Source organism: Cicer arietinum, chromosome 5, assembly GCF_000331145.2.
Source record: "Cicer arietinum cultivar CDC Frontier isolate Library 1 chromosome 5, Cicar.CDCFrontier_v2.0, whole genome shotgun sequence".
In the NCBI taxonomy this organism is placed as follows: domain Eukaryota; kingdom Viridiplantae; phylum Streptophyta; class Magnoliopsida; order Fabales; family Fabaceae; genus Cicer; species Cicer arietinum.
Window position 1 is genome coordinate 66,578,682 of NC_021164.2, and position 13,433 is coordinate 66,592,114.

At 30.1% G+C, this 13,433-nt stretch overlaps 1 protein-coding gene across 1 annotated transcript; it reads left to right on the plus strand.

Annotated features, from left to right (window-relative positions):
* The first annotated feature begins 8,623 nt into the window (after nucleotides 1–8,623).
* On the plus strand, nucleotides 8,624–12,625 carry LOC101502466 (uncharacterized). The gene is made up of 5 exons (XM_004502397.4): nucleotides 8,624–9,058; nucleotides 9,345–10,778; nucleotides 10,906–11,100; nucleotides 11,520–11,671; nucleotides 11,790–12,625. The coding sequence occupies exons 2-5, from the start codon at nucleotides 9,383–9,385 to the stop codon at nucleotides 12,249–12,251; spliced, it is 2,205 nt and encodes a 734-aa protein (XP_004502454.1). The 5' UTR covers nucleotides 8,624–9,058; nucleotides 9,345–9,382; the 3' UTR covers nucleotides 12,252–12,625.
* The last annotated feature ends 808 nt before the right edge of the window (nucleotides 12,626–13,433 follow it).

Below are 13,433 nucleotides of genomic sequence, written 5' to 3' on the forward strand. Positions count from 1 at the left end.
AAAAACTTATAATTAAATTTATAATCTTCCTTTAAAAAATAAATTAAGGGTGTTTAAAATGAATTAATGCACATTATGTCAAGAAAACAACATGAATTGTCATAAAATCTTGTTATAAAGGAGAGTAAAAGAATGAGTCAAGTCACTAATTTTTGTTTTTATAGGATGGACCAAAAATATTTTCAAAACACTTATACATAAAGGTTGGTTTCACTAACTCTATAATATCTCCTAAAATAAATACTTATTTGGTTGCAAATAAAACTAACAAACAATATAACTTATATAAATTCTAATTTAATTAAATAATTCAACTGATATTTTATCAACTAAAATAAATCAAGTAAGACAAGAATACCACTCAGACATACAAATATAAAACAAACATATCTAACACATCAATTTCATGATTATCGAAACTAATCAAATAAAAAAAAATGTCCATTTATGAAATAATGATATCATAAATAGTCCCCATGTAATTGTCACGTCAAAACAATTAAATAAAAATGAAGATTATAATTATTTAGGTAGAATAAAGTGTGATAAAATTTAATTTAATTTATTTACACATAGAGTAATCATTAATTTAATAGTACCATTTACTAAAAAGATACATATATAATATATATTAAAATTTTGGGGTGTTACAATTTTGCACTCAAACTTGTGTTTCCCAAATTTTGAATTCATCTCAATCACTCGTGTTTCCCTTTGAATACAAACACAACTCTCAATGCCAATTGTTAGAACACTTGTTTATCAGTTTTGTAATCATTTAAAATTGAAGAATTAAAGGTAGGAAGGAAGAGAAAAGGAATGAAATGAATAAAAAAACTTTTATTTCTTGCATTACAAGTAACTGCACTAGTTTGTGTTATATATATCAAACACTTACCAAAAATTGTTACAACTAACGACTAACAACCCACATCAATCTTCAACTAACTTTTAACACCTCTAACTGTCATTTTGAATTACAATTTTAACAATAGATATATTTTAATAAAAATACTAGTTTTTCTTTCATTTATCAAATCTTCTTAATTATATAAAATATTTAACTAAACCACTAATTATAGGACGATGGAAGTATTTTACTATGTGATTATAGTTGGAGAGTGGGAAACTTTGATCACTTTGTATTGACTCGTCTTAGGTTGCTAGTTGTGTAGGTTCGCTCACCATTGGTTGAGTTTCACCACATAATGAGGGTTGAATTAGCAATAAATTTACTCATGTTACAAGATCGGCAGCTAGTTTTGGGTTAACTCGCCTATTTTTTTCAAAATTAAAAAATAAAAATAACAACAAATTTAAGAAATTTTTAATAGAAAATAAATTATCATTTTATCTATTTTTTTGTTAAAAATTATACAAAATGATTATTTAATTGCACAATGAAAACAAAACAATTTAAATAGTAAAAGACAAATAACTAACAAATTGTATATATTTGTGGGAGAAAAATGAATTTACATGTAATAAAGTGATAAAAATTATACTTGAAAATATTGTACCATTTTAATTAATAAAAATACTCCCCTTCCTCAATTTTTATAAATAAAATAAAGGCTAAATACCGATTGTGATCCCTTAGCTTAATTTCAGTTAACGTTTTTGTCATTTATCTTTTCTTTTTCTTCTGATTTGGTCTTTTATTTTAATTTTAAGTAACAATTTGATCTTTTATGTTTTAAAACGTCAACAACGTTATTCTTTTTTTTTACAAAAATTCAAAAATTAATCAAAATTTTCAAACAAAATCCATAAAATTAATTATATTTTGTAATATAAAACAAATTTAATCAAATTTGTAACTCAAATATTCAAATAAACTCATATTTGTCATTCTTTATTTGATGTTGTTGGAAATGAAAATATGAGTCTATTTAAATATTTAAGTTATGAATTTGATGAAATTACATTATATTGAGGATGATAATTAGTTTTATGAGTTTTGTTTGAAATTTTTTATGATTTTTTTGAATTTTTGCAAAAAATAAGGATAATATTGTTGACATTTTACGACATAAAATATCAAATTGTCACTTAAAATTAAAATAAAGGACCAAATCAAAAAGAAAAAAAGATAAATGACTAAAACGTTAACTGAAATTAAGTTAAGGAACCACGGATGATATTTAGACTAAAATAAAATAAGCGATAAAAATGATTCTTACCGAAAAAAAATTATAAAGTGAATTATCATTTCTACGATAATTGCGGTTAATACCAACTATAATACCAGCACTAATTATCTCGAAAAGACTATCAAGTAGATGTGTGGGCATGCAAAATCAAAATAAAGATGGACAAAATTCAAACAATGTTGGGAAGGAGAAATGTTTGACATTAAACACTAGAAAAATATTTTTAAATATTTAGTTGGCATAAACACTCACAAGCATATGAAAGCCATACTAGTATCACAATTAGCTCCACAAGATTGAAATTACAATGTTAAAAGCTGCACATTCAAGCAAATTGTTAATCGTACATTCATGCAACTCTAAAACTTTTTTGCTTTTTACAAAAGGAATATGAATGTGGTAACGTCATCACAATCTTTAAGGTAGCAAGAGATGTAGCCACCCCTAATAAAGTATGAGCAAATGTATCAACTCAGAACAAATTAACACAAACAAAGATTGAAAGATGATTTATATGGTTACACAATATCAAATAAGATTTAAAACGATTGAGAATTGAGAAAGTTACCGTGTTTGGGTGTTGAGAGTTGATTTCTTAGTTTGGAAATTTGATAATAGGGTAGATTTTTCAATTCTAAAATACAAAAAAATAAAAATAAAAACTATTTACTCCATTTAATCTTATTTATAAGTAAAAATGTTAATATATTTAATTCAAATTTAGACTAAATACATTAATAATTTTGTTTATAGATAAAAATAGAGGGAAGTACAATCTAACTTAGTTTAATCAATTAAATTGATGATCTAATTGACTAGTAAAAGAGAAAAACAAGATAATAAATTAACTCATCTAAATATTGATTGTCGGAGTAATTTATTCGACAATTTAATCGATTAACTATTAAATAAAGAGGATTCTTAACTATCATTCATATATTGATGTCTAAGCATTACCTATCAAATAATATACAGCCACATAGGACTTAAAATATAATTAAATGAAAATCTATTGTGTGTTATAGCAACACTTTACACCCTTAGAAAAAACAATTTTTTACGCAAAATAATATATGTGATTATAAAAATATATGCCTAATACACTTTATTTTAATCAATTGGAATACTATACTAAATTTATTAATATTCTATCTATACATATACAATAAATTTTTTTATTGAATATTTATTTTTTCTTTAATTTTAGAAGAGATTATAAATTGCATTGTAATCAAATTCCAATTTCGAAAAGCGATGACAATTGGTAGGGTTTAGGTAGGGTATTATAGTACCCGTCCCCATATCCGCGATTTAAAAAAATACCCATACTCGTGCTCGTACCCTCTTGGGTATCAACTTTAATACTCGTACTCTTACCTTCTGAGTACTTAAGTGCCCGTATACCCATACCCATTACTCACACTCTAACTAAAAAAACCGATAAATAAATGATATTATTGTAATTAAATTTAAAAATTATTCAAATATCTTAAATCCAATCATAAAATATTATAAACCAAAATATTTTATAACTCAAAACATTTCAAATGAACATTCGTTACAATACATATTTAAATATCCATAATAATATTTTGTGAAGTTGCAAGTCATACGACAATATTATCTGAAATAATTGATACAAAGTTGCAAGTATAATTATAAAGTCACGATTAATAAGATATAACTATTAGTTATAAAATCACAATTATTTACCTATTTATCATAATCAGATTCTTAAAAAATTTGCAAACGTTTATATTTCAATTATGAATATTATAATGGTCCAATGATATTAATAGCTATTAAAACACAAAAGAAAATTATTAATTAAACTAAACAATAATATAATAAATAAATAAATAAATAATATATTTATATTAGTGCGAGTGCGGGGCAGGGTGGGTACTATAGTACCCGCACCCATACCTACTTAATTTTGCGGGTAATTATCTGTTCCCATGTTCATACCCATTATGCGGGTTTTTACCCTACCCATTGTGGTTTTTTTTGCGGGTACCAACTGGGTATGAGTCTAATTGTCATTCCTAGGTTCGAACTTAGGACAATACGTCATAACTATATTAGTATTTGTCAATTGATCTACAACTTATTAAATATATACTTTTTATTTTATAATTTCACTATAGTTAACTCACCTACATTTGTCAATTGAACTAAGAATTAAAAACTCGTTGAATATTTCTTTAACTAACAACTCTTTACACAAAACAATCATGTGACAACCTACCATCAAATTATAAAATATTAACTCGAATACATAACACATAATTCAAATAATCTCGTACATATATAAGGTAATAGCGCGTAAATATTAAATTATAAGTTTAAATATATAATTGATTGTTGAGTTAATTTTAATCTTTATAATTTTTTTTTGTTTAAATATTATATTAGTGTAGTTTAATTTTAGTTTTTTAATATGTCATTGATGGATAAATTATAGACACCTTGATTTTGGTGTAGTTTAATTTACTTCCAATTATATCTTTTGTAATTTTTTTTATTTATAGTGTTAAATTTGTCACCCCTGATACTTTTTTAAAATTGAGAAAGATAAATTATTATTAATAATAATGCATTAATTATTATTTTATATAAGATTTGAATTATCTACTGAGTTATATTGTCCCACTAAGCTCTTGTCACTCCCTAATTTATTTTTGAGGAGTTATTTCTAAACCAACAAAAATGAAGTATTTGCCGAATATGACATGGTAAAGCAACATGTGTTTATTCTCAAACTTATGATATATTTAATTATATTTAGGGTTATTATAGAAGACATATTCAACTTTATGGACATTACATTTTGGTTTCGATAGTTTATTTGTGCAAATTACCGATGAATGAGATAATCATGGAACAAATACTTATCTCACATGTTTCTATATATTTCATCATTTTATTGTGGAATTTTACATATCATGAATTATTTTAATTATTTTCCAAATCAAACTCAAATATTCAACCATATTAAACTTCAACTATATACTTTTATTATTTATGACCATCATGGGTAATACACGAGTTTCGTGTAAAGTATATTTTTGGACAATCAAAATTTATTACATTTGTTATCAATAATCAAATTTTGATGTAAACAATACTCAATTATATGCTAATCATTTTTAGTTTATAATAAATTTAACAATATTCAATAGATAACTTTATCCGTAGGTTGTATGGATACCACACTTTTTTATCACACATACAATACACTAGTCAATGTTTGTCGCTTTTAATAAATTACAAAAATCATTCATAGGTCAATTAATTAAAAGTTAAATTTATATTTGATTATTATTACAAAAATCTCTAACCCCTCATATGAGAAAACCAATAACCCATTAGGACTTTGGTTAAGTTCTAACCAATTTGGAAGGAGGATTGTGGATAATAAGTACAGAAGATTTAATAGCAACCCTATGAAGTTTGGAATATGAGACCCCCTAGCCCAATTCCAGCCAAAATGCTACAAGATTTTGCAAAGCTAACTCCAAATGATCAACCACAAGATCAAAACAGACAGAAAAAATAGCTAAAAACTCGACTCGGTGCAAGCCACAAAATGATGAAAATAGATCTCAAAGCGGCTCAAATATGCGACACGATTGGTTTGATAGACATAGTGGCATGCCTTGTGATCAAGGCTAGTCGGGGCCAATGATGATCTTAATGTGGAACTATCGTGGGCTTGGCAACTCGCAAAAGTCTAAGCTTTAAGAAAGCCCATGTTGTCTAATAACCTGATTTAGTGTTCTTTATGGAGACAAAAAACGACGAGTACATAATTCAAGCATATTGTTAATATTGGTGGTCTTGCTAATATAAAGACGATTGACTACAATTTCTCACATGGTAGAGCTGAAGTCTTGGATGTCCTTTGAAATACTTCAATTATTGTTGAAGTTGTGTCCAAAGACATGGATCGTATCGACATAGTTATTAATTTTGAAGCTGGTTTGGATGGTTGTGGGTCTATATGGTTTCCTTAAACAAAAAATATTTCTGCTATAGACTAAAACAACTTAGTAATAGTAGCACTAATTCAAAATGACTACTTTTTTGTGACCTTAATATTGTGTTATCTCAGTATGAGAAACATGATGGTAACCCTATTAACCAATCTATTACTAATTGTTTTAAAGATTCCATAAATTCTAGTAATTTTACTAATTTAGGTTTCTTATAGAATACGTTTACTTGGACTAATATGCAATTTAGAGTTAATCTCTTCAAATCTAGATAGATAGATTCCTCGATTCTCCTTATTGGATTAATATGTTCCCATGTTATAATAAAAAAACATCTTTTGAGGTATACCTCTAATCATTGTCCTTTATTATTAGATTTTACCACTAACCTAACTTGTAGACACCATAAGTTCAAGCATAAAAAGATTGGAGCAAATGTGGATCAAGGAAGAGGGGTGTAAAAAGATAGTTGCTAATGTTTGAAAGGATCCTTCCATATCCAATACCTTGAAGTTGGGTCATACCCTTAACTCCTCACACCAGTGGAGTTCAAACAAATTTCGTAATATCCTAAAAAGGATTAAGGAGTTGTAAGGGGAATTGAGAAGCTTAATTAAAATAAAGGTGACCCTAGAATTCAAGAACAAATTCGTACTATATAAAAGGATCTAGACGAAATGTTAGAATACGAAGAGATGTGGTGGAGTAAAAGAGCAAGAATCATGTGGTTAAAGCATGAAGGCATGCATACTAAGTTCTTCCATTTGAAAGCCTCCCAACGTCGTAGGCCGGTTCAAGGGAGAGTGACATATATCGCCAAAAAATAATTTTTTATTTTAATTTTTATACTGTAAAAATAATATATTATAGACTAAATACCATTCGTGTCCCTTAACTTAATTTCAGTTAATGTTTTAGTCATTTTTTTTTCTTTTTGATTTGGTCATTTATTTTAATTTTAAGTGGCAATTTGATATTTTATGTTTTAAAATGTCAACAATATTATTCTTGTTTTTTGCAAAAATTCAAAAAATTCATAAAAAAAATTTCAAACAAAACTCATAAAATTAATTATCATCCTCAATATATTGTAATTTCATCAAATTCATAACTTAAATCTTTAAATAGACTCATATTTTCATCTCTAACAACATCAAATAAATAATGACAAATATGAGTTTATTTGAAGATTTGAGTTATAAATTTTATTAAATTTGTTTAAAAATTTTGATGAATTTTTGTAAAAAAAAAGGATAACATTGTTGACGTTTTAAAACATAAAGGAACAAATTGTCACTTAAAATTAAAATAAATAAGTAAATCGGGATAAAAAAAGATAAATGACTAAATTAAGTTAAAGGATCACAAGTGGTATTTAACCTATATTATAAAAAGTCTCCGTACATAACAGGAAAAAAAAGGCCTCTAAAAAATTTAGAGCTATACACACAAAAATGCTATTTATGATGATGATAGTGTAAAAGCATCTTTAAATATTAAAGACATTCTTTTTCACTAAATAACATCTTATGATATCAAAGACATTGTTTTTTCACTAAAAAAAGGTATCTTACTGAAACTTTCTAATGAAACTTGCTATCAACACAACAAAACAATTGTTTTTTTCACTTTGATCATACTTCTTTATTTAAATTTAACATTTACATTTTTAACTTATATAAATTTGATAAAATTGAGGTTTTTAACTTATATAATTTTGATAAAATCTTCTACATTACTTTTTGACGTTTTTGTAGAACACTTGAAATTTTTATTTTATTTTATTGAAAAAATATAAAGAAAATAAATTTAAAATGCCATAATTTTTACTAAATAATTTTTCTATAATTATTAAATAAAATATTAATAATTTATTTATTAACTTTTAAAAAAGTTCATTTTAATAATTTTATTTTAAACCTCGTAACGTGTTGGGTCGTCCCTTTCAGAAACTATATTACGTCTATCACTAAGGTTAACAAATATACTCTTGAGGATATCGAGTCTATTACTCAAGCTTATCAACCATTTTCAATACTTACTCACATCCTCAAACCTTACGTCTATCACTAAAGTTAACAAATATACTCTTGAGGATATCGAGTCTATTACTCAAGCTTATCAACCATTTTCAATACTTACTCACATCCTCAAACCTTAGTACTATTGAAGAAGTGTTCAGTAATTGAGTCCTTAATGCCATGACGACTAGATTATTGGAATGACAAAGTTATTTGGTCATTTCACTTTTTATCATGTGTGATTTTATCTGCAAATACACATCGGGTGCATTTACAATTTGTTTCCATATTTTAAAAAATATTTATTTTTGTTTGTAAATAGATAAATTAATAATTACTAAAAAATTAATAAATAAGTAGTTGATCAATTGTTGCCACGCGTATAGAGGGTATTATCGGAATTGCAGTACCAAATCTATGTTGCTAATTGCTGCGGAAAGGAGACTCCTACCCGTATTACTTCAGGGTTCCTCAAAGAACGCAACGTAAGGCATCACCAACACAAAATTACGAACCCTAAAAAACTAAAGAACAAAAAAAAAAAAAACTATGAAGCCCTAGAAAAAAAAAACAGAGAAGCAATTTCTCACTCCCTTTAGTCTCAATCTTTTTCTCTTATCATTGTTTTCGATAAACTATTTGTTGATTCTGAACTTTAATTTTGCGTGTTTGGTTGCTTTTTTGTTATTTATTTTTTCTTTTCGACATTGTTCTGCTTCGGTGTTTTCAGGATTAAATAAAATAGGGTGCATTCGATTTGGTTGTTCGGGACTTTAATCTTCGATGCCTTTTACTGTTTCTTCATCTCCGGTAATCGCTTTCTTCAATTAGGGTTTCGATAAACGAAGCGACGAAGCTTTTCCTCGATTATCCGCAAACTATCATCACTGTGAGTAATTTTTATCCTCTTTCTTTCTGTTGATTATCCGCAAACTATCATCACGGTTCTTTTAGATCTTCCTCTTTTATTTGGTATTTTGGTGTGACCAAAATACTTCAGCAATTTTAACAAATTATTTTTATGCCCTAGCTTGATTTACACATTCAGTTCAGTTCACGTCAATTTTCCGACAAACCCTGTAATTTATTTGCTCTGATACATGCTGTTTAATTCGATGTGTTGTTTGTTTTTTCGTTGTTGTTGAATGTGTATTGAATTTAATGGCTGATTGCAGGTTAAGGAAATTGTTTGGCAATTTATATTTCAGTTATAATGTCATCACCATACCCAATACTGGACGATAAGCCTATTAATCAGTGGAAGGTTACAGCTCTGAAAGAGGAGTTGAAGCGAAGGAAGTTAGCTACCAAAGGTTTAAAGGAAGATTTAATCAATCGCTTAGATGAAGCCCTTCGCCTGGAAAGGGAGGCTGCCGAGGCTTCCCCCGAACAAGAGACTGTTGAGCCTTCCTCTGAAAAGGAGGCTGCTGCTGAGGGATTGGAGAAGGATGAGGCTAATGGTTTAGGCACTCAAGTAGATGGGATAAAAGATTCCCAGACTGATAAAGTGGATGCTGAAGTGGCTGATACAATTGAAAGGGAGAGCCTCCAAACATTTGAAGCTTTTGAACAGGGGAATAGTGTTGCAGTGGAACCAATTGAATTGGAAAATGTAGTGAAGGTTCCAGATGTTGTGGATAATGTTGGTGATAAGAATGACAAGCAGGAGGGCGGTGTTACCGTCCCAGTTGAAGTTAATAAGAGTGTGTCAGCAATGGATCAAGAAGGTGAACATGCGGGTTTGCCCGTTGGTGTAGAAGCTTGTAGCACAGTTGAGGAGGTGATTACCCATGCTTCTACTGTGGAGACCACTGTTACAGTCACCGAGACTATTCTAAGCGAGACTGTATCAACAGAAGTAGTAGTTAGTGGTCAGGATTCTTATAGTGCAGAGAAGAATAATGAAGATTCAGCAATCAAGCTAGAGAATGAGGAGTCAAGGGTGCAGCTGGATAGTGAGGACTCAAAGCCTCCACTGGAGTTTGACACAAAGCCCCCAGGTGACGATTTCATGCCCAAATCTTCTGCTCCAGAAAACCAGGTATCTGAGGTCTACCCTAGTTTAGGGTTTCAAGTAAAATCTGATTCTATTTCTACTGATTCTGTGTCAATTAATCAAAAGAATGAACTAAAGGATACTATAATTGCTAATAATGTCAAATTAGAACAAGATAATGTTAGGCCAGAGATGGTGGAAGAACCATCATCCAGAAATGATGTACCTGTTTATGATGAATCACCTGCAATGGATGTTGGAGGGCTGCATGAAAAAAAGTCACCTGTTGAAGAAAATAACAACAATGTTCCAAGTCCAGACTTGAACAAAACCAATAGTGGTGATGATGTGGGGTATCCAGAAAAGTTGAACTTGGACAGAAGTTCTGGTGATGATTCCATGGAAGAGGATTTGCCTGAGACTAGGCAATATGATTCTAAGTTTAATAATGTTGATGAATTTAGAGACAAAGTTGAGAATAATGAAGTGCCTATGGTGAAGGAGGAAAGCAGAACCATAGTCGTGGGAGATGGTGTATCTGCAAGGAAAAGCGATACCCATCAAGATATTGACATGAGTCCCACTTCTTTGACTGAGAAGCGAAAATATCCTGGTAAGCATGATATATATATTTTTAACTCAAATACTTATTTTATGGTTGTACTGCACATCCAGAGGCAAGCAAGAAGTTATATGATGATTTTCCATTTGTCCTTAATCATTTAGAATTTTTATTGCAGAACAAACATTAGTTGTCAACAATGAGCCTGCAAAAAGGCAACGCAGGTGGAACACTGAAACAGTTAAAGGATCAGATCTGCAAAGCACTACTCCCAAACCTGCCACTACACCCAAGGATGGACAGGTTACTCTGAAGCGCAACTTCTCTAGGTCTGATTCCTCTGCAACTGAGGATACACCTAAAGAGCGCATTGGTAAGTTAACATTATTAAAAAGTTGCGGAAAATCTCTGAAGAGCTGATACTCCTTTATCAGGTCTTGTATTAATGAATATTATTTTTCAATTCCTGGGCTGTAGCTTAAATAAATAAATGAATAAATTCCTGGCAGCTGTTAAATTTCTGGACACTATGCAAAACACAATTTGTGCATATCTTATACTCTTAAATGCTTTTTGAAGATGCATTTGGTGCACATATCTTATTGGTTGATCTTTCAAGGTCGTATGCATTTGCTCAGTGAAGATAAGGTTTAGTTGCTGGTGCTGGTTGTATGCATTCATATAACACTTATTGGTTGATCTTTATTTCAAGGATTTTACTTTGTTGCCGATTGGTGTGTGTTTGAAGTCTTCTGTCTCTTGCTTTTCGAGTCTAAATGTTTCTTTTGGCAGTTCCACCATCACGAAGGACCCCAACTAATTCTCTCAGGATTGATCAATTCCTTCGTCCATTTACCCTAAAAGCAGTGCAAGAACTTCTTGGCAAAACTGGGTGTGTTAGCAGTTTCTGGATGGACCAAATTAAGACCCACTGCTATGTTACTGTAAGACAGTTCTTATCTCTCTGCCTTCCTGCTACCTTAAATTCCAATGTTATGTTATTACATTTATCACATGGTTCTAACTTATAAGTAATTTTATATCTGTTTCTTGTTGACACAGTACTCGTCCATCGAAGAGGCCACTGAGACACGAAATGCTGTGTATAATTTGCAATGGCCTCCAAATGGTGGGAGACTCTTAGTTGCCGAGTATGTTGATCCTGAAGAAGTGAAAATGAAGTTAGAAGCTCCTTCTACTCCGACCGCCCCCTTTGTCAGTGCTCCAACAGTAACAGTTCTTCCTGCGCCACCTTCACAGCCAGAGCCTTCCCCGCGTCAGCTCAGGGAGCATCATCTTCCAGCTACTCTCCCACCTCCACCACCATTGTCAAGGCCCCCACCAGTTGCCAGGGAGCGTCTTCCATCCCCACCACCCCTTCCTGAGAAAGTGGACCCACCTATCGTCACTCTGGATGATCTCTTCCGCAAAACAACATCAACTCCTCGGATCTATTATTTACCTTTGTCTGAAGAGCAGGTTGCTGGAAAACTTGCGGCACAGGGTAAAAGCGTGAGGCAGTAGGCTAGCCTGCAATTCATCTCTGGTAGCTTGGCTCTTTCTTATTGTTGTTAATCATCATGCTAGTTAGTGGTACTATGGAAAGCATCTTGAATGCATTTTGGCAGGTCTTCTGGTGTTTGCATCAGGAAAAGACTATGATTTGAGACTTAAATTTATTTTATTAGTATTAGAACCTTCATAAACTAAAAGCCTCTTGGGTCGGTATATTTTCCCCGTTGTTTGAACTAGCTATAGTGAACCTTTTCAGTTTTCCTAAATATTTAAAACTTTGATGGAAAATATTGACGACAGTTTATGTTTCTCTCCTGCCATGGATCTGGATTGTACTTGTGGGATCATTCCTTAAATGGTGAGTGGCTGTTTTTGTTTTTTGATGCGGGTTTCCATGTGTCTAATGTCTGTCTGTGTTTTGAGTGTAATAGTTTTCTCTAAGCTTCGATTTCCTATTGACCTGCAGCTTATATTTGGTCTTAGCTTTGTAAGAAAGGGTGATCAACAAATTTATGAGTTTAGTTGTCGATTTTATGTTTGATAACAGACTAGTCAATTTTTTCACATACTGTTAACTTTGCTTCGATTTTGAAATTCGCAAGGTATTATATGTATTCCAATGAAAATAAAGAAAATAATGTTGTGATATATCCCAGTGCAAATAACTTTCTCGACAGAAAAATTGAAATTTCTGAAGTACAGCTGTTTTCTTCGCACTTGTCGATTCTTTTGCCTTTTTAGCTGAACAAACGGACACGTTTCTTTATTTGTAGGATAGCTGTTTGCGACTGTTTCCATTGATGTGCTTCACCTAAAAAAGATGTAAATTTAATTAGAATGATGCATACAATTAACCTCAAATTACAAAATGTTATAAAATATGGATAGGGATTCAATTTCTATGCACTGAAAAAATGAATTATAACCGTTCTTTTTTAAAATAGTTTGATTTTGTTTTTCGGTCTGGTGATTGATTTTTATTTTATCTAATTGAAAAATCATGTAAATTGTGGTCTATGGTTGATAACAATTCTTTTTTAAAATAAATTGTAGTCATTGTATAAAAAATAATTTCATAAAACAAACAAAAACAAAAACAATGTATTGTGTATGTATACAAATATATGAACAAATCTGGTAGATATCAATATATGAACGATCTAACATAATTTACTATTTGCACTCCAAGTT